At 41.8% G+C, this 24,864-nt stretch overlaps 1 protein-coding gene across 1 annotated transcript in view; it reads right to left on the bottom strand.

Moving 5' to 3' along the window:
- LOC120848061 overlaps positions 1-24,864 on the bottom strand; it is an 81,943-nt gene that overhangs the window by 41,504 nt on the left and 15,575 nt on the right. Inside the window, exons 5-7 of the mRNA XM_040219992.3 lie at positions 8,747-8,800; positions 4,038-4,091; positions 3,558-3,623 (exon numbers count right to left, since the gene is read on the bottom strand). Of these exons, the coding sequence (XP_040075926.3) occupies positions 3,558-3,623; positions 4,038-4,091; positions 8,747-8,800 (174 nt within the window). The remainder of the gene's footprint in view (positions 1-3,557; positions 3,624-4,037; positions 4,092-8,746; positions 8,801-24,864) is intronic.

Raw genomic sequence — 24,864 nt, 5'->3', positions numbered from 1 at the left:
AAAAGGAAAGAAAGTAAAGAAAAAAAATTGCAGTTTAACACAGTTCAACGATGAGCATTTCAAAATGCCATCTGACTCATGGGCGACGAATCACTCACTATGTTCAGGAATCGCATAGTGCAGAGTAATAATGATGAGCTGCCCACGTAACCTTTTGTTCATATGGTAAACAAAAGGCATCAGTTATCCAGCCTTATTCACAAAAATAAACAACCTAGAGGAAAAAAAACTGTATTTATACACCCCTTTAAACATTTTCTGGCTCATTATAACGTGCAGCGTCCTACATATTGCAAGCCTTTCTTACACTTACAATTTTGTATTATTTTTCGACGTGGCGATAAAAAAATCTCTCCGTGTTTATTTTTTTTTTTTAATTTTCGGCAATGTAGTACGACATGAAGCGTGTCAATAGGTGTTTCAAAGGGCACTACCGACATTTAGTTTGAACGTTATTCATTTCACAGATGTATATTCCTGCAGAAGTATGACACAAGTATACCCACACGTAACGCCAGTGAGTAACGTCTTTTGTAAAGATGTAATTTCAAAAAGAAAGGAGGTCGATTTTTTTTCATTATTTATTTCGTACCATTAGCCTAGCGTATAGCCCTACGAGTAGTTATATAGTGATGCCGTCGGCGTAGACCACTCCGGAGAAAAAAAACTTAAATTAGGCTAATTTATTGGACACAAGCATCGCGTGATCACTCGCCTCGGCTGTAATTAAGGTATTGATATGAATTCTGATTGTGCCTCAAGCTCAATCGCTGCGCTTATAATAATTACCGAGCGCTACTAATTTCCGAAGCACAGCACGTGCTCTGTGACATCCAAATTCGTGGCTATGAAGAATATTAAGGACATAAAATTGATGACATATTATGAGCACCTGTTTCGTTTTTGAGTTGAGGTGAAGATCTGAACTCGTTTTTCTTCATTTTTTATGAACTGTTATTGTTTCGACGCAAAAACATAATGCGCGTTTATAAACGCCATGCATATATAAAACCATACAGTTCTATTATTGTTCTGATAAGGCACTGAATGATTCAGTACCATGCAGTGAATTCAATATATGCACACCTGTTAAGTCTGAGGTATCATAGTCGTCATAAAAATTGTACAAATATTGTTATTTTAATAAAATTGGCATACAAACGTTTTGCCAACATACGATCTCTTTGCACGCACTTGGGAACATTCTTATAAATGCTTAGATTCAAATGAACAGTATCAAGGAAAGAAAATAAAACCACTCACAGGTGGCTTAGGCTAATAATGACTGGACGACTCCCAGTGTTTTGTTCAATATAGTTACTGCCACGACTCAATGCTGTAAGTGACGCTTTTCTGCTTGCTGAATTTTGTCCCGGTTAACAATACTTTTGAAAACTGTATCTTTACTTACACGTTCCGAAAATCTAAAATCTGAAAACGTTAAAAAAATCTTTGTCGTCACATCAAGTATGCTCTAATCAAATGTGTTTACCTCACCAGTTCATCATTAACAAATATAACCCTGAAGGTGTTTGCAATTTTAAGATTTTTTGTCAGTTTTATGACATTAAGTTCCGACTTTTCATTAATGCTAAAGATATCAAGAAAAGGGCAGTGCAGTAAAATTCTTTTTTTTTTTTCATCCCGTTTTATTCTTTTTTGTATCTTGAGAATGGATGCCGTGAGGCCGCCGTGTCTTCACTGCCTTATACTTGTTGCGACACGGATGAACCTCAAGATGTATGTTGCTCCCAAGCAACTTCGTAAAATTCCATTCTTGCTTTCTGCAACTTCCTTACCATATTTTATTTTTCCATTAACCGCGCGAAGTCACTCGAAGAAGCATCCAAAGAGGGCATCCTTACTAAATACGTATATCAATAACGTGAATATTCTACCGTGTACAGTCTAGATTAGCGCAATACACTTTCATTGGAATATATATTGTCGAAGAACAAACACTAAGTGAAATATCGCTTCTTTTGTTTTAGATCTGCGTAATGCATTGTTGACCAGAAATTTGCTCCGCTTCCTTTTGGTGACATAGTCATTCTCAAAAGTCAAAATAAAAGAAGTCAAAACGTAATTAACAGTTAAGATTAAGAAATTACTTCAGCAAACATGGCTTTTATTAATCAGCAGAATAAATAATGTCTTCCTTTTTTATTAAGTATATAGACGAAAACTACGGAAGTAAAATTTAACACACCATTTTCATATAAATGTTTCCTCGTTGCAACTAAATTACTGATACTTCAAACAGGCTACATACGAAGAAAATTTGCACAGGTGTACCAGGGTCGCAGAGCGCTAATGAATCCGTATTATAAAATGACTTTTATGTCGCCAGAATTATTCCCGAAAGACAAGCGGAAGACAATACAATTTAGCCAGAGGAGACTGAATATTACTTATTGATTTATTTGCCGTGTTCTCATTTTTGCTTATCTTAGATGTCACACTGGCGTAAAAACAATTTGAGTAACAATGGAGACTTTGATTATAATGCAATTAAATGCAAAGGTGCAAGCGAGCTGGACAGTAATGATGAAAATAATCCCTGGAGAAGGGGAACAAGAGGGACAAAGGACAAACACAAATCTCCAAACCTTGTCCTTTGCCCCCCTTGTTCCCCTTCTCCAGGGATTATTTTCATCATTACTGTCCAGCTCGCTTGCACCTTTGCATTTAATTGCATTATAATCATAACCTTAAAATTGCAAGCTTCCCACTTGATGGTGTTAGGCTGGTGGCGGCTGATAAAACCCGTTTGCTCTACTGATGTCTAACCCCTGGTTAGCTCAGTTGGTAGAGCGCTCCACCTGTAATGGAGAGGTCCCGGGTCAGATACCCGGACCAGGCGGATTTTTTCGGTCGCGCACCAATCACCTAGCTGTGTTTGGAGATTTGTGTTTGTCCTTTGTCCCTCTTGTTCCCCTTCTCCAGGGATTATTTTCATCAAAAATGGCGACTTTATTGCACAGCCGTTTTGGAAAGAGTCTTTCCTTCCTGTCAGCCATTTCTGTTAACCCATTTGTGCGTCTCGGAAAGAAAATACTCTCCGAAATGTCGGCAGATTAAAGACTCTATTATAATTTTAAAAAATTCTTAAATTTCTTGATTAAATTTTTGAGTGAATTCAGTGGCTAAGTTATGCGTTAGGATGCTGGCTCAGGTATGCACTAAGGTATGGCGCCAGATATAATGAATTATTTGGAACTATTCCCCGAAATAATCTAAAGCCGCCCATGTTGTTATGGCGCCTACACATGCAATACAACTGAACCATCGTATTTTCTATCATAATATCGCGCCAACTGAAAGCAGTTAGCTAGGTGCCGGTACTCGAATAGCATGATACAAAGACGAAAAACGGGGTTTGAATTTGGTGTTTGCCCTTTTAGGTCGGAACCTACACGCATATGCATCACGCTACTGTGGCCGTCTTGTGCATAAAACACGCCGCTAAATGTTTTGGGATAATTTTCAAAGCCACAATAAAGAATGCGGTTCAAGCAACACACTGCCATCTTAATCATTTATGGTACGCAGCTTACTAAGTAGTTGTTCGGTGTCTGTCGGAATCTTGCTCTCAACAGTCCAAGCGTTTATTCCAGGAATTCCTGTAAAGAAAAGAAAGTGGCAAACGATATACGTACCAATATCGAACCGTCGGTTTTTGGTCTGTATACTCGCTGACATCTTAATAAAGTCGGGACATTGCGAGTTCTGTGAGTCCTTATATTCCTCCACTGCCAGTGATGTTGCGGTTTTGAACGATGAATATGTTGAAGAAGGCATAACGACAAAAAACAACCGTGAACGCAATCGTAAATTAGAAATTAACACGCTCTAGAATCTACGCAATGAGGCCCGCCCGTCGGTTCTGAAAATCTCTGTGGCCATAGTAAGGTAAACCCAAGCTGATCAAACACAGAAACTACCTTGATTTAGTGTCCGAAGTGCAAAGACGGAAGCAAACAATAATGCCTTCGTGTGTGTCTTTACTGTAGTCTCATATTATTTGGTTTACGTACCTGGGGTGCCGGGGATGCCTGGAAGCCCTCTTTTCCCCCGAGATCCAGGAAGGCCTGCAAAACACACACGCGGATGTTGCCGAAACATGTATAACTATACTCATCAACTATATCACCAAGAAGGCGACAAAATGATAATAGCAATAAATACTTGGTAGTTCAAAACGCCTTAACAGTGTTGACTTTTTTAAAAACGCAGCTCTTAGGCGCCCACACCCGCAAATGGCGGTGCCCGCGTTGCCGTCGGCGTAACTGCGCATTTCCCGCGAAATGTAGCAGAGAAATTGATTTCACGAGGGAAAAAGATTGGGGTGTTTGTATGTTTATACAACCTAGAACTTAGTCTACCTCAACGGGCGACTTGTCTCCCAGTTGTAGATGAGAAATTAAGCCAGTGCAGTGCAACCGCTAACCTGGGGTCTTTGACGTGCAGATATCAGAAGACATATACACGAATTCAGCTTCTCAGCTAAATTTAGGGGGAAAATTGATGTCACGTTACGTGACGTCACGGGACATAGAAAACAATTCTGTTTCCTTGCTAAATTTAGCGAAAAAATTAACGTCACGTCACCTATATCCCGATTCAGTTTTCCCCCTACATTTGGCGGGAAAGTGGCGTCATGTGACATATACACCTTGGGAAATAGACGGCACGTGACCTATAGGTGAACATGATTTCACAGGTAAATTTAGTGGGAACATTCACATCTTGTAGCCAAAACATCAATTTAATTTTCCCGCTAAATTTAGCGGAAAATTGACGTCTTATGACCTTGACACCAATCCAGTTTCCCCCGCTAACTTCACTTTGGGAAATCGACGTCACCTGACAATACAATGGGGAGTTTTCGCAGACCGCGTTTCCCCCTCCCATGAGCCCTCCACGACGAAGAAGACACTACCACGCCTGCGCTCCGTTGACCTTGATTGTATAGTTCCGGGTATCGTATCGGGTTGCGGAGAGCGTTACGGGACGGCCAACACTATCTACGAAAACTCCCTATTCCTTCAGTTTCCCGGTTAAATTTAGCGGGAAAATTTAAGTCCCGAGACACACAAATTTACTATCATGCACTCCTTTCTTCATAAAAATCAAGGTCTGGGAGAGGACTTGTAGTTCAAGAACCAGTATGTGGGGAAAATCAAGATAGCTCAAGAGCTGCGCTCTGAATCCATAATACACGAAAGCGCAAGTGTTTTTCCATTTTCTTTAAATACTTTTTTAAAAAATTTGTAACCCCGGCATACACTATAAGCAGAGCCGTATATGTAGAGAGTTTGGCCATTCGTTGGGAAGTATAAAAGACAAATGAGGAGGCGCCATTGGCCAAAAGCGGGCTGGGCGTGTTCCAGGGCGTCTTCAGAAATTCGAATGTGACCAACCAGGAGCCGGAAATAATACCCTTGCGGATGTCGCGAGAAACAAACCTCATAACTGCATTGGAGTAACTCTCGATGGCTGAAAATATGGTACACGTGATGTTTCAATCACGCTCATTCAAAATGATAGTAGAAGAGTGCGTCTAGCGGAACGATCGACATAATCCGTACGCCAAACGCCGAGGGCCGGGAATCTGCCGTCCGAGTGGTCATATTCTCTCCGCGCAAAACGGAGTTGAGCGGCGCATTCATTTCTTACATCTTTCTGCGTGATCATGATGAAAACAACACGTGCACCCTATTTTCAACCACGAAGAGTTACTACACTTCACTCTTACGCACACATTAAAACCATATACGAACATAGACCTTTGATCAGAACTGTTTCTCGCTACCACCGCTAGAGGACTGTTTTCGGCTTCTAGTTGGTCAAGAGAGCATGCCGAGCCCTCTTTCCGAGTCTGCCGCACGCCCTGACTCTGCCCGCGCCTCCCATTGACCAAACTCTCTACATATACGGCTCTGACTATAAGCTAATACACCCTATTCAGCATTTTGTGCGTCAGCGGTCCCCTCGAGCTCCGTACGTTACATCTCAAATTGTCAAATAGTCGGAAGTGTCGATATCTCAACTTCGCATTCCAAGACCATTTCGAACCACAGCTCTTTCAAAGCAGATACATTAAAGAATCACAAAGCACTGTTTCCAGCTTATGTTGTCCGCGGTTGTATACATCTTATACTACCCGTAAACGTTTAAGTCACAAGCACAGGAAATTATGCGAGACCGCAGTGACAAAATAACAACAAAAAAAACGATGAAGTAGTCTACGTTATTTAAATCAATAGAGGGGAACACGTATAAGAATCTGTGTAATTTTCCGGTTTTCTTTTTTCTTCTTATTTTTGTTAACACAATTGGAATAGACCTAGAGATGCCTGAAACCGCCAATACGAGGACCTATGGTCACTGAGAGCTTAACATTGAACGCGGGGCGGAATGAGTGCCGAGCGCCTTAATGTATCTCCGCAGTCACTGAGATTGCACTCTTTGTTCCTTCAGGGAATTTCTCCCGTCACATCATGCAATTACGGTCGGAGTTATAATTGTTTTTTATTTATGCGAAACTTGTGTGTTAAAGCCATGTTCTTTGGTTGGGGGAGGGGGGGGGGGGCAGCATTCAGTTGTACGGGAACGTCGTAGCTCATTTTCTTCTCGAGATGTATAAGTTTCGAACCTCGAGGCGCAGATATTGCCCGGGGTTCGCTAGGGTACATTGCACAGCCGTCCATTTCACACCAAAAGGTCCAAGAAACTTTTTACGCAGTTTGTGCAAATTTACAAAACTCGCCAAATGAACACGTTTTACAGACGCATTCACAAATTATTTAGCAATAAGCTATTTTATATAAAACGACGCAAAATATATCAAAATAATCTTCTTTAAACTGATTTTACGATTATATAAAGAGCATGCGTATGCAGTATTTCAGTAATGTTATTAATGCAGAGAGGCAGCTCATTTTTCTCAATGTGAAAAACTTGCACGTAAATAATAGGAAAAAAATATATTTATTAGTTTCTTTGAACACTCGTTACCGTTTACATGGACTTGAACAAGCTTGTGATGGTAAAATATTGCGTAACATGTGACGTCGTTATAAAAAAAAATCGACAACAAACCTTTACTAGGATGGGGCTAGCTTATCTTCGTTATAGAGGATTTACCACACGACGTCGACTCCAAAGAAACTTTTTAACAACCAAAGAAGTCTGTACATCGGCGCTGCTCTATCGCAGAATACAGATAGTCATGCTGTCCACAGGTCAATTAGATTTATATTCGTGTTTCGTTGCAGTGATTTTGTTATTCTTGCCTGTAACCTTTTTTTAAACCACAGTTACGTTATAGGGCGGGTTTCTATTATAAATGAGGAAGCTACTTGCACCAAATAAGAGTTTTTTTATCTCTTAAATTTATCTTAAAAAAGACAACAAATGTAACGATATACCTATGTCTGGTAAAATAACGCGATACAAGCAATTTATTCTAAATCTATTGCACTACTGAGATACAAATACATTTTTCAGACGTATCTTGAAACAGAGATAAAGATACTTGAAATAACCTCTAAGATACTGTCCAGCCCTGGTTCAAGTCACTGTAAACGGCTAAGAAAAAAAATAAGATATAATAAAATATATTTTTTATATGTACGTACAAGTTTGCCACATTTAGAGAAATAAGCTGCGTTTTTGCATCATTAACAGAACTACAATAATAGCTAGTAATTGCTTTCATGGAAATTCAAGAAATGCATTCTAAGACGATTGTTTATATGAACTTTGAATCGCTTTATATAAAGTAGTCCGATGGTAAATAATTTCTGAACGTGTCTTCGAGACCTGTTTATTTCATGAAATGCGTTTTTTTTTTTAATTTTCTATAGAAATATATTACTAAAATGTTTAACCTAAAATGTACGTGTCCTGAGCCTTTCATGAAGTAAGAAATATTATTGTTTTGATGTGTACGTTTAGGTGTAAAATTGGCGGCCGTGCGAAATACCATAGCGAAGATTTGGGAATCTCCGCGCCCCGAGCTGCAAACGTTTAAATCTCCGGAAAAAAATTCGCTATACGGAGTTCGCAAATAGCCCAAAAACGTGGCGGAAATGAGCATACTTCGTTTTATAATAAATATAAAAATATAACAAGTCCATCATTGCAAATTTTTGACGTGGAAACACCCTTAAGCCGTTAGCGACCATACCAGGCATTTTATTTGTCCATGATGACGCTTGTATTCTCTGACAGCCTAAAAACAGGGTGTGGCTTAGCATGTACACGCGCGTCCCTTCGTGATTCAATTTCCGGCGTTCTTACTGGTTAATTCCGAACTCTCATCGACCGAGGAGAGACACTAGTTAGAATGTTCAGGGTCTGCCGCACCCTGCGTAAGCTGTCAACGATCACATCAGGTTTAGTCATATTTTGAAGGAAGATAGCTGTGAGAATCACGCGTTCCGAAGCATAGAATAATGTTATACGTAAAACTTTCACCGAAACGATTTTTTTTCATGTGCCAAAGCACAAGGATATCCCTAGGTGCTCGTATTGACCAAACGCCAGCGTTTTAATAGAGGTGTTAACGTTTCGTATTCCTCTCACGGGGCTTATTAATCTGCCTCAGAAGTCCCCTTCGATTCGTCCACACGAAGGGTTAACAGAGAAACATTAATTGTTGAAAACTTTAGCATTAAATATTTAAGAATAAATATTAATTCGGACTAATTAACTCGAGTTAAGTGATCCTTTATCTTACCCGGCAGTCCTTTCATCCCCGGTGGTCCTTGAGGCCCTGGTATTCCGTCTGTACCTGAGATGAAAACGAACAAAAAAGGTTCATTTTAAGGGACACAAGTTTTCGGTAGAGTACTGCGTGAAAATAATGGAAGGAATTATTTCGACAATGGTGCCATCATTCGTACCGTAGCACAAAAGCGTCGTTTTGAAAAATTTATTCTTTTGTGTAGCAAGAAGTCACGTGAAAGAATAACCAAAAATAAATTTACCAAGGCATGAATGAAAACATAATATCATAAATGAATAGTATATGGGTAGTGAAACAAATATACAAACGTGTAAAAATAACAGAGTGATGCGCGCTAACGAAGCGCCCATAGTTCACTATGTAAACGAGAGGAAAATAATTTATTTTACCGTGTTGCCAGCTAATAAAAGTGCAATGGTTTGCCTTGAACGGTGTTTTTTTTTTCTTGTTTTTTTTCGGTTTAAATAACATTATCCGATCGATTGAAGAACAACTGCAGTCTTTTTTGTGTGACGAGATGGTCCGCAATATAATAGCTTTTTTTTTTTCAAGGAACTAGGAGAACAGTATTTTGAGTCACTACCTCATTTTTGAGAATTACTAGAATTACTAAAACAAATTAATTTATCTGATTCACAAGTACACTTTATTTTTATCCATCGCGACAAATTTCATCACACCGTGTTTTTTTTTTTTTTTTCATCAGACGGCATTGTTTATAGAATACTACGACCCTTTGTTATTACTTCTCGCAAAGGTAACCTTCATCAGTAGATATTTTAAAATTATTCGTTTGTGATCCTCTTCCACAAATTCGTCAAAAAATATTTTACTGGAATAATTGATTTCGTCGGCATTAAAACTAACTAAAACAATAAACTTAACATTGCTAGATACTGATACATTTTGTGTCGAAGCACTCACGGGCTCAGTCGCTGATGACGAAATAGTAAATTTTAAACCACAGAGGAAGTGCGCAATACCCCATCGATGCTTACACGGTTTCTTGGAACCGTCCCTCATACATGTTTACGTAGGTTTTTTATGACATGTAGCCGCGAATAATGCCATAAGCTTTATATAAAGTAAGGGATGTTTTAGTTGATATATATATATATATATATATATATATATATATATATATATATATATGATTAGTCTTACAATAAAGGCATTCGAATTTATATTGCTATTGGATGTTAGGGGGAATAAAATATGAACGCTCCAGCAATACAACGGCGTTTAGTCACTGTCACCATTAATCTATAAAAACAGGGCAACCGAATAGCTTCAGAATGATAATGAAGGAAGACGCTTGATAGGAGATGTCAGCACAAATAACAGAGGAAGCAAAACAATAAAAAAAAAACAAGCTTTGCGAAGTTAAGGCGATCCATCAAACTTGAGTGATTACAAAGGATACATATCGTTGGGAAGAGAGATGGGTCTGGGCGCCCCGTTGCAGATTTAGATCGTTTCCGTTCGATACAAAGGGTGCTGCTTACACAACCATTTATCAAGTTCAGGAAGTCGAAATGCGATGTACTTACTAAACCTTGGTGACTAGCAGGAGTCTGAATAGAAAGAAAGGAATAACCAGCTCCTCAGTATCGAGAAACTTTTTGTGTCTTGTTCCTTTTGTATTTGTCATTTCTTCAGCCGACTATATTCATATTTCGTTTAACATAAGGGTGTCGTAAATACAGCGCAGAATAACTTCAAAAACTGAACGAGACGTTCTTAACTCAATAATAAATATTGTATCGAAGGAAAGAAAAAACTGTTTTGTTTACAACCTCGAGCAAATTTTGAAAGTGGGACGCGCATCTTTTTTGCAGCTCCAGCAGTTAGTGGGGGTTCAGCAAGGAAAATTTCATGGTCGTCTTTTGCGAAAACTTCCGGAGATGTCTTCAAGCACATGATCGCCACCCCCCCCTCCCCCCCCTCTCTCCCCGAGTTTGTAAGAAAATCATTATTTTCCCCCGTTGAGACGGGTTCGAAGCAGCGACCCATGAATGACAGCAATTTTTTTCTGTATGGCCTACTGCTCTACCGACTGAGTTGCGACAGGACGCGTTTCAATGAATCAAAAGCGGTGGATAGGTTTGCAAGCATGGTTCGCGACCTTGCTCTTTGCGTTGAAGCACGTGCAGAAAACACGTGAAGGTGGCTTTGGCAGGCGCGCGATTCCACATGCTCCGTGATGCGATCAGAAACATGGCGGCGGCCAAACGCCTTGAGTGCAACCGTCTAAATATGCTGAGCGCAAGTTCGTCTGCTTCTTGAGCAGGGGTTGCGGAGACCTCAGAACGCAAAGCTTTGATTGGCTTTGATGGAGGGATAGTGGGTAGACCTCAATGCTAGCTGTTTTGAGGTCTACCCACTGTCCTTCCAGTAGGAACCAATCAGAATTTGGCGTTTTGACGTCACCGTAACCCCTGCTCAAGGAGCAGACAAACTGCGCTCTGCCCAGGTTTTGTTCCGTTCTACTTTCGATATTGCTTCGGCGTCTGGTGCGTCTCGAGCATGCACGGCCATTTGAAGTAGACGCCCTGCCGGGCACCCCGTTGTGCCGATTCGTGCGCACGATCATCCGAACGGAAGAACGCCGTATTGCTAGGCCTCGGAATCTTCGTAACCGGTTCGAATTTCAGGTACTGCGCGCTGAGGAGGCCCGTCGTAGACGAGGTACGGATGAGGCAAACACGGGAGGGAAATCGAGAGCGGAAACAAAAAGGGCGTGACATATCCTCAGATCCGTGCTCAGGATGCGGCGCCGAAACGACAACGGCACTAGAAGTATAAAGAATTACGCAAGATCCGAGCTGCTGTCGCTTTTACACAGGTTGCGCAGTAGCGTACGCAAATGCACGATATCTTCTTTAGACCCCCTCAATTAATGGTTTCGGCCCTCGGGTTGCAATGATCCTGAGCAAAAACTAAAGCGTTTCTTTGATCGACCGACCAAAAATCCCGTATACAGATGGCATTAGTATTTCTTCGGGCAGCGGTCTCGCACTCGTTTGACTGAGTGGGGGGAAGGGGGGGGGGGGGGGGGGCATGTAGTCCACTCCCGAATAGTCGGGGGCCAACCTAAGGGCGGGGGGGGGGGGGGGGGGGTTAAGATGATTTACAGAGAAGTGACTTGATATTAATATTCCCAGTTATTTTTCTAAACTCGCAGTTCTGCCAATGACATTTTTAGCCATGGTTTGTTGATAGGACTATTTTTTTAACTTTACCTTATCTGATAAACGTAATTAAATTGCACCGCCCCACTAACGTGGTGGCATTTTCCCTAGAACAAGAAACAAAGCAAAGTGCCGCTCTTATTGCTCAACTCACTTAAAAAATAATCCAGCTCAACATGTCTAAAATTAATATCTTCACACAAAACTGAGTTAGGGTGCATCCCTGCTGGTGTAAGTTTGCCATTTTGTAAAAAACACCTGAGGCCGGGTAAAAAGAGAGAGAAAGTCAGTCAGACGGCAACACCGCCCTACCAACTTGCACACGAGAGGTTTTGCTTTCCTGGTGATTTCTATGGCAGAAGGCTGTGAAAATACTAGTATTTCAATTCTGATATTTTCTGGAGGTGTGAGTCCGGAGCTCATATTTTTATTCTTGACAGTTGCTCCTGCTGAAGGAGTGTTCATGCAGCCGAGGTGCATCTTTTTGCGAAGAGCTTTATGCTTGCAGCCTGGTAGAATCTTTGTACAATTGATAAGCATGACGAAAAGCTGAGAAGTAAAAATTAAAACGAAGCCTAAGGCTAATAAAAACATCAGTAGAAGGTATGTGATACTATTATTAGAGCAGAGCTCCGTTTCGAGCAGAAATCTAGAAGCGACAGGATATTATATCTAGAGCCCTTTCTAGGGCTCGAGACATAAGAACAGGCGCTCGCAGTCGGCTGCCTGCGGGCCGCGTCCCAGCGACTCTTGGGCAGCGTGTTTAAGACCCTGCTTTAGGGGCTCCAAAATGTTTCACCATAAAAATCTTGCGTCACTTGTCTCTTTGTTTTTTTCTTACGTTTCAGTTATATTTACGGTCATTGCGGTCACTTGAAAATAGGCCACATAAGTTCATTAAGTAGCTAAATAACTAAAAAGGTTAAATTATTTTCTTATTACCCTTTTTCGGGACATAATGTAGTTGGTTGAACTGCCGCTTAACCCCATTATTGTCTAGATGAGTTATAAAAATGTGAATAAATAATTAGTAGCAGGCGATATGGGGCGAAAATCGTTCCCGTTCCACTTGGCTTCAAACCAGGACGCCAAGCAAAAAGCCTTCGCGACTGGGATCTGTCTGCTCTGCGCCGGCTTCTCAAGCCACCCGATCGCGCTGCATATGAAGTCACCAATGCGACGAAAGTGCAGAAAAAGTAATCGACGTTTCCGCTGGAAGTCTTGAACAACGATGGCATTTGTGTCTTCGTATTGGGGAAAGAATCGTCATGGCGGGGAAAGGAAGTGCATAATTTTTTGAAAAACGTTTCCGTCATGCTTGACCCATGCTAAGGTACAGCATTAAAGGGACTGCCCGGTCAAATTTTGTATTCAAGAAAACAATTAAATATCATTGATATTGCCTCGAGACGCTTCGTACGTGAAATATCTGAATTTTATATGCCCCTCTGCATGAGTAATTGAATTTATACTGCTCCAATTACACTCTAGCGTAAGCGCTGTTTTCGGTGGCAACATGGGAGCTCTGACGTCACACAACACAAAGCGAGCATTTCTGTCTCGTCGTTTACCTGCGAGTGACCGCCTCAGCGTGCTTCGTTTTTGTTCTTGTGCTCGATTTGTTTCGTAGTTGGGTGAGATTTTTGTTGCGCGGTTGGGTGCCACAATCACCGGGCAGAACATTCGAGCCCAAGACATGACGTTCCACGCTTTTCCGCGAGACGTGCAGTGACGAGCAAAATGGATCGTCCCCATGCGTAGGGACTGGGTTCCCGTCAAGATCGAGATCCCGCTTATGCAGCAATCATCTCACAGGAGAGAGCTACGAGCTGAGCTCTAAGCGGAGAGAAGGCTCGAAAGCTGAGGTGTGATACTGTGCCAACGATATTAAACTACGTCCATCCACTCCTCGCCCGAATCGGATGAATCAATTTGTTTATGCAACAAAACCAAACCAACGGCTAAACCGCCTGGAAATGATACCAGAAGTTGTATTTATCACGCGTGCAGCCAAATTTTGTTTGAACCGCATGTGAAAATAGAGTGTGGCTACGATTGACCAAGCTCGTCCAAGTCAAGTGACGACATGCATTTGAACGATTCGCCGGTTGCCTTCGACCCGCAGTCATCGCCTCTGAGGGAAAGACCCGCAGCCTCATCACCGATCCAGTGGATCCAACGATATGTGTACCCAGATACCGCTTTGTGTACCTAGATGCCGCTTCAGAGGTGAAATCTGCATCCTTTGCTTTGCTAGCGCTCCTAATTCGATCGGTGGCCGCCGCAGTTGTGTTTGCGCGAAACGGCATACGTTTGCTCAAAGCTTATGGCTGTTTTCGACTAATATCCTGCTGCGTGACTTTTTTGCACAAGCTTGGGAACTGCAATAAAAGAACCGTATTTCAGTAGGGTGCAGCCTAGGACAGTGGTTCTCAACCATCGATGTTTCGCGTACCCCTTGTGGATCGGCGGAGATGATGAAGGACCCCGTTCGTGGTGAGAGGAGAGGAAAGGTATAGGTTAAATATAATAATTACTTAATAAATGAATATAACTTAGGGCTAGTGTGAAGTAGACCTCTCTCATTGACGTTCACACGAAAAAACTCACCCAAAAACTGAAACATTTCTTTTTGACCTAAAAAAAAAAAAAGACATCTTTTATTGCCGGGCTTGACTGATGAGGCATGGCGTCGCGGACCCCTAGAATGCCTTCGCGGACCCCCATTTGAGAACCACTGGCCTAGGAGACTATATAATTCGAAACAACATACAAGACGTCCATTGACCAACCCTTGTTATTCCGACCATCCGACAAACTTTTGCGTTTTGTGACGTCACACAGCAGCTACGGATGTCAGCCATTGACACTGGTGAAATTCGGGGTGGAGTTTCGTACATATGCTCAAGAAAGGTTTAATTAATAACGGGAGATGATATATTAAAATACAAATGTTGTTTGTCTACGCGCAAAAACTTACGTTCTTCCGGTTTCGACCGGACAATCCCTTTAAATCTCGAACTACATTAAACCTCCGAAAATAAAAATCGAACAATTCACTAAAGCTTCTTAGTTAATTAGATTCTTTCAAACCCGATTTCGCCTCCTTTCTAGCGGCCCTGATGGCTGCAAGGTAGCTCCACCACAAGATTCCATTCGTTAAAAATGATAAACCCTCTAAAAATATATCCTGTGCACGCAGATCTTGGCAGCTTGCAAGGGTGGCGTCACTTGACATGGTGGCAGAAAGTCGCGGTGTCGTATGTCATCACGCTTTCGCGTGATATTACGTTCTCAAGTTGTGATGTAAGTTGACATCATGTGACTACGGCATGACACCTAGCATTACTAAATTCAATAACGTTAATGGCACTGTGACGTCAGGTAGCACCGTGACGTGAAACAGTGATGTCACATGAGGTGGTACAGCCTGAATCACATCGGGTAATCACGTGACCAAGTGACCTGCATTGGCACCATGCATTTAAGTGACTTCGCATCCCATAGTTTCACCAATACGTGACCAGGTGGCCCATAGTGGCCCCTGGCTAAATTTGCCAGGGCGTTATCTGCATAAATTTAGTGACAACGGCACGGTACGGACACGGCGACGCGACAGTTCGAGATATACTAACTTCGCTTCCGTTAAATGCATGCTGCATCAAAACTATTCCCTTATGTAAAGCGCTCACCGTTGAGTATATTGAAGATATAAAACTGAACTGAAAACTGAACTATTATAGATCAATCAACATTGTCGTTCTACATACAACGAGCAGAATCTATTGTTACTGTGAACTGAAGGTATACTAAATAAATATAACAACAATATTAGTAATAAAATTAATAATAATAATAATAATAATAATAATAATAATAATAATAATAATAATGATGATAATAATAATAATAATAATAATAAATTTATTGCAGGTGCTTAAACGTCTTCAGAGTATAATTTCGGGACCGTCAAAGTCCTAAAGACTTGTAGGACTGATCCCAACAAAATATCAACAAAAGCACGCATAACAATGAAAAAAAAAAAAAACCACACACACACACACACAAAGAAAACCAAAAAACACAGAACAAAGAAGTTACAGAGATTCAGAGACGCGACAAGGTAAATATCGTTAAAGACGAATTGCACAGAACAAACTCATTACAAAAAGTCTTGAAGGTTGACGCTATTTTCCTATGGGCGAACACATAGTCTTCAGTTTTCTTTTTAAGTTTCCACGAGAAGTAATGCCACTCAGCACAGGTGGGAGTTTGTTGAAGGTGTTTGGAACATAATAATTCCGAATGCATGTCCCAAAATGAGTACTAATTCGCGGCGTGGCATATGGTGCCACTTTCCGAAGGTCACGACAAACCACGTTGGGAACCTTAAAGGTATTATCCCAGTAATGTCGGAGTATAACGGTATGCAGAAATAGGGCTCGAAAGGATGGTAAAGAGAGATCATCAAAGATGTTGTCGGATGTTTCAATATTGGAGCCATATGCCACGCTACGCAAGATGCCCTTTAGGAGAGAATTTACTTTAGTTTCTAATAGGCTTGTGCATTGCCCGAACAAGGTAATTCCATATCGAAGCACACTATAAACGAGTGCGCGCACAATGAGTCTTCGGGTTGACATGGGGATAAATGTTCTTATATTGTAGAGGGTGCAGGATGCCGCTCGCAGCTTCTTCATGATGTAGAAAAGATGGGAGTTCCACGATAAATCAGAGTCAAAATAAATTCCTAAGTATTTTGTAGTGTTCACGTAATCTACTGGCACACATTCACAAGAAGCACAGTCTGAAGCGTGCAGAAGTATTGGCTTGTTTAAAATGACTCTTTTAAGCAGACTAGAAAAGCACATTAGTTGCGTTTTTTTGTGTTGACGCTAATGACATTTCTCGACAACCAATCCATGATCTTAATTGAATCAAACTGCAGTAATTCTACTGCCTTACTATAATGTAAATGACTTGATACTAGAACGGTATCGTCTGCATATTGAAATATCTTACTGTATTTCACTACCTGTGAAAGGTCGTTGACATAAATATTAAAAAGAAGAGGCGAGAGCACAGACCCCTGAGGTACGCCAGATTTCAAAGATATTTTAGCACTGTATTGTCCAGATATCGAAACTAGTTGTGTTCGGTTTGACAGAAGGTTTTTAAGCAGGGAATAAAATGGACCCCTGAATCCTAAGCTAAGGAGTTTTTTCAAAAGAAATTTGTGTGACACAGAGTCGAAAGCTTTTGAAACATCTAAGAAAAGCGCACACGTAACAAGATTATTTTCGAAGGCAGTGTTCAACAGATCCGAGAAGTCCTCAAGAAGAGGTTGTGTGCCTTTTCCAATAACGAAACCATACTGTTGTGGGGAAAAAAGATTAAATTTATCCATAAAATCAGTCATTGTTATAAAAATATGTTTCTCCAAAATCTTCGCTATTGAAGGCAAGATCGAGATAGGGCGATAGCATTCGACCTTACCGTGATCTCCACTTTTAAATAAAGGCTTTACAATGGCTATTTTAAGGTCGTCTGGAATTATGCCTGAAGCTATAAAAGCGTTCAACATCCGTAGAAGTATATCTTTTAGTGAGTTGTAATTTCTACACAGATCGGACATTCGTACACCATCAATTCCAGGAGACAAACGAGGTTTAAAGCTGAGCAACATAGTTTGTAGCGCTTGCTCAGTTATTTCAGGAAGGAAAGCGGACGATAAATTTGGAATGATTGAGAGCGAAAGATCTACTTCATTATCGCGCGATATGGTTGACGTCTTTCCGAAATAGGTGTTGAAAACATTGGCTGCAGAGAGAGGACTACACGGGAAATACTTTTCCACGGCTTCGTCAACTGAACGTCTAGCACGGGGACCATCACGGAGTTCGTTGACAAGAGACCAAGTTACCCGGGTGTCAAAGCGGGATTCAACCAACTTTGCTTTGACATAGATACGCTTAGCTGATTTAATCATTGCGGTTACTCTATTGCGTTCAATTTTAAATTTAATTCGCAATTCCTCGTTCTTCGGTGACTGTCGACTGCGCGTCCACAAAAGTTCTTTATATTTGATTGCGGCAATAATGTCATCATTCAGCCACGCGAGTTCAGGTCGACGCTTTTTAACGATAATTACTTTTGTACTGCAGTCAGTAAAAGTTCTCCATAACTGAATGAACTTTGAATAAATCTCCTGTTGACTAAAATACCGCAAGAAATTGTCCCAGTCATATGATGCGATTAATTTGTCAAACGCTTTGCGATCAAAAATTTTTACTTGTCTCTTTTTAGAACAGGTGGTTTTGACAGAATCCTTTGAGAGCAGTTGACAAGCCGTGAAGTAGTGGTCCGCGAGCTTTTGTGAGACAACCGCAGATTTAACTGAAACGCCGTGGGCACGTACATTAATGTGATCTAGACAGGAAGTGACAAAGCTACCATTGAAATGTTCCTCCCTGGTAGGGGCTTGGATAGAATTTACAAGGCCAAATTCAGCAAGTATATTGAGATAGTCGCACACAACAGCCTTTGTAGGATTTAGAGTGTCAATATTAAAGTCTCCAAGCAGACATATATGTTCCGTGGCCTGCAAGCCAGTCAGACATGCTCTCAATTCTTCCAGGAATAAGGAGACGCGTTCAGATGGGGGACGGTAGCAGGCGACCATCGTTAAGGAATATCTTGAGTTAAAAATATTCAGGGCTAAGCATTCCGCATGATTAAATGTAAAATTCAGTTTCAAAGCTTCCCACGAATCTTTGACGAATATTGAAATACCACCTCCTGTCCTGCAAGGACGGACGAAAATAAATTCTCTGTAACCAGGCAGTGAAAATTGACTAATTAAATCTTTTGGTAAATTTGTCTCCGTTAAGACCCAAACATCCACTAGGGATTTCAAAAAATTCACAGTAACACAAAACTGGTCCCAGTATTTCCGAGCACTTCGAATATTAATGTGAACAAGGGTAAGTGCATTAACTGAAGACAAGTTGAAATCCGCAAGAAGCGAGTTAAAGTCTTGGAAATTAGAAAACGATGAGGTCATATCCGCTAGACAATCAGTTCCAAATCACCCACAGAATTAATGCGAATGACTGTAGAACTTTGTGTCTTTTTTGCATAAATCTTTGCATTTTTCACCCAGACGTATTTATATTGCTTTTCGTTTCCCCTCGACCTTGCCCTCCAGAAAAGCTCCCTGTTCGCATGAGTGAGGTTCTCGTTAAAGAATAGTCTTGGCAGTTCTTTCTCACGTGCAAGAGGACCCAGTAAACGACGAGAGCTTAACCAGCGTTCTCTGGTCTGCACTGCCCGAAACCTCACCAGAATAAGCGGGGTAGCTCCTCGAGTAGAGGGCAGGCGATGGACGGTATCAATTTCCGAGGTCTGAAAATCTTGTATGCCGATCTTCCGGGCTATGCCACCTAATATGGATGGAAGGTCTTCTTTAGGGCTGCATGGAAACCCATGAATCTCTAAATTAGACTGCCGACTAAATTGCTCGGAGTTATTGAGCTCAGCACGAAGGAGCTGAATCTCCTGTGACTGGGCCGACAAAGTGGATTTTAAAGACCCAACCTCCGTTTGCAGCTCAGCCACAGTGGCCTCATTCTCAGACACTTTCTTTAAAAGAGAGTCATACTGAGCTGAGTGAAAAACAATGGATTCCAACACCTCAGCTATGGACCTTTCCATGGTGTCTACAGCGGATTTGACGGCCAGGAGCTCCTCGACTTTTGCAGGAAGCTGAAGTAGCGTGTCGACACTGCTCTTGAGAGAAAGAAGCAGGTCTAATTTGTTGTTAACCTCTGCTAACTGCGAGGAAAAAGACGCAGATTCACTCTGCGAATTTGCTCCCGCGCTTCCTGCATTCGACTTGTGATGATGATGATGATGATGATGATGATAATAATAATAATAATAATAATAATAATAATAATAATAATGGTTATTGCTGGACCAGATAGAGCCAGGTACCGACGCGTGGTCATCAAAGCCGTCTAGTGGTTATACAAAGAACACTTTGATGAGGTGGCTGCTCTTGCAGAGTCCAGTGTAGATACATATTAAATATAATATTAATTTATATTTGATGTGCTAAAAAACAATCACACGGGACTTCCCTCTGGTTCACAGAGAAAATACCTATGTCTTACTTTTGCGCACAAAAGGACATCAATAGAAGAATTCACATTGTTGTGTTAAAAACGGTGGGGAAAGAAAGATATACAACTCGGTACTAAACGGGAAGTTTGTGATTTTCAGAAACTTTAACACAGTTTAACTATCATCATCATTATTTGGAGCCAATTCAAACAGTACTTCTACAGACCCTAGTGAACTCGTTTTTGGATGGCTTTTCTACGTCTTCTAACAGAAGACGTAGAGAAGCTCTTTCGTTGTAGATTTATTTGTTCATCATGCCTGAAGAGTAAAACGCTATTTGTTTAGCATACATATAAATAAAATAACCGCATGGCACTGAAAATTAAATAGAGTTTCTCAAAAATATACCTAGAGATGATATTACAAAAACAAATCTACCATTAGTTATGAGATTTGACAAGAGTTATTGTATACGCTGAAATATACATTCTGGGGGTTTTCTAATATACCCTCACGAATCAGCTTAGTTACTTTTTATCTAGCGTTCAGCTTGGAAATGTCTTCGCGGTAATTGGTTTTCTTAAAAAAAGGTTATAGTTTTATCTAATAAAATTTAGAGGAAATATATCTTCATTTGCACTGATCCTCGTGGGACCCTTTCAGGCTCATGCAGAACGTTAATAAATGCTAGGTGCTCAAGAATGCAAAGATTCAGGATATAGACATGAGACACACAGGACAACAATCCAAAAAATCACGAAAACAAATACTAATATTGATACCATACAAAGAGGAAAACATTCAACAATATAATAGTCACACTACGAGTAAAGCATATTAAATGCACATAGTTGCATTTCAGGCGCATAAAAATAGATAAATAAGCTAAAAAAAAGTTAGTAAAAAATAGTTATATTCAAATCAAGGATGAGCATTCGGTCAAAAATGTATAATCACGTGAGGACTTCCTTATAGAAATGAAGTTTGCAAAATATTAGACTTCCAAAATCACAAGTGTGCACCATGAATCAACGACAGATGATAGTCCTTGAGTGTAGTAACAACACTGTCGTTGAGCAACATATGGCACCGTCAAGTGCTATTCGTTTTAGCGAATATGATAATATAACGTACTTACGAAATTCATCTTACAAAAAATGGTCGTAAATTTTACACATAAAGTGGACAACATTTGAGAGTTCACAATCATACGAAAAAATTTTGTTTCCAGATTTTTCTTTCGAAAGAGGTGTACGAACTTTCGATTGACTTAAAACTAAAGAAACACACAAGAGGACAAAACAGACGACACAGCTTTCGATTTTATACGCTCTACATATTTCCCTGTACCTCCAATAGCTGTGGTTGCTCGCGCCATGGGCCTATATATTATGTCAACAAAACCACCAACCTCTCCAGGAAAGAATGGATAGGTCCCTATGGTCAATGTCATTCGACTGCACGCGGTATTGCTTTGCTTTTGTTCTCCAAACAAACAAACAATATGCGATCAAAAACGTTTCTACCCGGTATGAACTGATGTCACACAACGATGCTCAATAAAATAAGGAAAGCCACACTACTCTAAAAAATAAAAACAACTTTTTCACGTTTGAAAAAAACAGTGTTTTGGATGATCTTAGGCCACGATCGCGCACCAGTCCACTTACTTAGACTGCCATGAGAAAAACAATGTAGAATACACAAAGCGTAGTCAGGCGCCAAGAATAGCTCTTCTTGTCACAACACCCATAGTTTCGCAAATGTACGAGACGAGTGAAGACTTAGGAGCAATGAACTGAGGGCGTATTTTCCGCTCTGCTTTCTACGGGCCGAACGTGCAGCTCTCCTGTCCGAATCGGGCCTCGAAGACGGATCGTTTCCTTGTTTTGACAGATCGTCGCTCCCCACACGAAGATTTACGGCGTGTCAGTCAAGGAACACACAACTGTCTTACAAGAAGCGGCCTCCGTACAACACTCAATTCAGATGCATATTCGGGAAATTGTCTAACGTTTTGTACAACGCTTCATTTTTTTTTCTCGAAAACATATACAGGAGAAATGTGCAGTGCTTGCTAATGCCGACTGCTATACTGCGTTTCACCTCACAATCGACCACAGCCGGCGCTGCTAGCCACCTAAGCCGATCCAGCACTATGAAAGTGCATATATATATATCCCGTGACTGTTCGTCCCACTCGACACTGCGACTCTTCCGAAAGTCACGTTACACTTACGCGGCATGGGATTGGCTTCGATGGCTCGTAGTGCCTACTGCGGTCCGCGTAAGGTGAAACGGACTATGGAGAGAGCGTTCGCAACAATCGATTTCCCTAGGGTCGATCAGCCCTGACGCTTTTACGGTACATCGCGCAGTAACGGCCTCTTTCAACACAATGCGCGCGTGGCGGTGGCGTCTTTCCAAGATCGGTGGAACAAGAGGAATCGAACGGTTCTGTACAAACAGGACGGTCGATGAATTCGAATGACTTGTCCAAATATTTTTTTTTCAGCCTATTTCTTTTTTTCTTATTCGTTCGCTAAGTTCTCATTTCTTCGAGCGCTTTTGAGTGATGCAAAGGAAACTGGTTCACCTTGGATGTTCACTCTGGTCTTTTCTTTCAAATAATAAAACAAGAACATCATTTTTTTTATTTAAAAAATTTAATTAAATCATTCGTTTCGAACATTCCCGACGCTACGAGCCAGTGAGGTCAATTGAGCATAGAAAAAAAGCCCAACGCCGTGGGCTTCGTCGTCTTTCTGCGCATTTGCTCCTACCAGAGCCGGAGTCACACTGCTCACACATCATACGAAGGACAGTGTGCAAAGACGAGTCACCGCAATGTCCGTGGTTCAAAATGCCGCGTTCCAAGTTTTTCCTTGGACTTAATTTTCTCCTTGGACTTTTCATTGGACTTCGCGTTCAAATCTACGCGGTCTGTCTTTCGTACAATGCATAAGCTGTGTGACCACGGCCTTAATAGAGAGCTTTAGTATTGCGTAATGGAGCAAACGCGAGCGCCGTGCGTTCGCATTGTGTGCTTCACTCGCCGCGTGCACATTAGTCTTCATGCACCAACTCAAGACTGCAGTTTGGAGTCCGCGCACGCGCAGTGTGGAACACGGAACGCTAGCGCGAACGAACAGTGCTTGAATTCGCTCGTAAGCGCAATACTAAAACGTTTTATTAAAACCAATCACGCGCATAGACTGCGCCGTGAGCCTACGTTGTTAGAGTGTAGTCTGTGCGAATCTGTTTGAAAGGCTCGCATACTCACTGGTAGGTTAAGAAGCGCAGGTCGTGGCTCATCTTGGTCAGGCTTCATGATTCGAACTTCTGCGACTTTATCGGCTGATACCGCAATCCCATCGCCTGCGGAGCCATGATGAGAATATCGCGACTCGACGCGCTCAGCCTTTTGAAACTGTCAGTGTCCATAGCAGTTGTCCGCGCATTTTCTTTACTGGCAGCTGGAGCAGTTTTTCAAAGAGACTGAATGAGGAGCGAACCTTCATTGCTATATCTCTCGTGATTTCGAGTGTCACACCTAAATTTAACAAAAAACAAAAACAAATGTATGTTGCATTTATTTTGGAAATACGCGAAGCGATTCACCCAGCCGGGCAGGCGGTGAGCCTCCCGGACCCCTGTTAAGGGCGGTCCAAACTAACCCGCAAAATGTCGCCCAGAATAATTAAAAATACGGAACCCTTTTTTTTATTACTTTCGGTCGGTGTTTTAGCCCGCAAGCGTGCGGTAGTGTTTGAACGCGCAGCGATGTCCGGAGCGGCGGGAGCTGCCGATGAAGTGACGTCACGGCGGTTCTCCTTCAGCCGACCAATCAAAATGTGTGTTCTGCCATAACCAAACGCGAAGTGAAAGATGGGAGCCGGTGGGGACGGGCTAGTGGTTGCTCGTTGCGGTGGCCCTGACCTCGCAAACAAAGACCACGTGCACACGGTCTGCGAGGAAGGCGAGGCTGTAGGACCATCTTCCCCCGACACGTGCCGACCCCACCCAAGAATGAAGTCAGCATCTTGAACCCGCCGGCAGTGAGCATCAACTGCGCACACCCCGGAGCGCACCATGAAACGTCACCAACACATCACGGTTTGAAGACGGCGCCGCCAGTGGAGGCATATAAAGAGGATCGCGCCATGGAATTCCTCAGAGGGCACGGCGGGACCGCAATGGCAACAACGCTAAGCCCGTCTATCTTCTTTGTTCAGGTCACGCTGTGTGTTCTGACTCACCACGTGCCGACCCCACCCAAGAATGAAGTCAGCATCTTGAACCCGCCGGCAGTGAGCATCAACTGCGCACACCCCGGAGCGCACCATGAAACGTCACCAACACATCACGGTTTGAAGACGGCGCCGCCAGTGGAGGCATATAAAGAGGATCGCGCCATGGAATTCCTCAGAGGGCACGGCGGGACCGCAATGGCAACAACGCTAAGCCCGTCTATCTTCTTTGTTCAGGTTTGTGACAAACATGCTTCTTGCTTTCGAAGCAATTATAGATGTATTGTTGTCCTGCCGTGCCCGGCCACAATTGAGTGTCTTATTGTGGATGCATGGAGTGTCATTTTGATCCTTCTATCTGGAGATGTCGAGCAAAACCCTGGGCCTCAAGGGATAGAGGAACTGAAGGTGATGATGAACGCCATGCTTACTTCGCAGAACGACCTTAAAACGCGAATTGTTAACCTGGCGGCTTCCCAGGAAAAGCTAGAATCAACAGTGAACGCTAGGATGAACGAAGTTATGACAGCTTTACAGGAGCACA

Source organism: Ixodes scapularis, unplaced genomic scaffold (genome assembly GCF_016920785.2).
Source record: "Ixodes scapularis isolate PalLabHiFi unplaced genomic scaffold, ASM1692078v2 PGA_scaffold1__304_contigs__length_218370807, whole genome shotgun sequence".
Taxonomy (NCBI): Eukaryota; Metazoa; Arthropoda; class Arachnida; order Ixodida; family Ixodidae; genus Ixodes; species Ixodes scapularis.
Note: the sequence above shows the minus strand (reverse complement) of the source record. Positions and strands in the feature narration are given on the sequence as shown.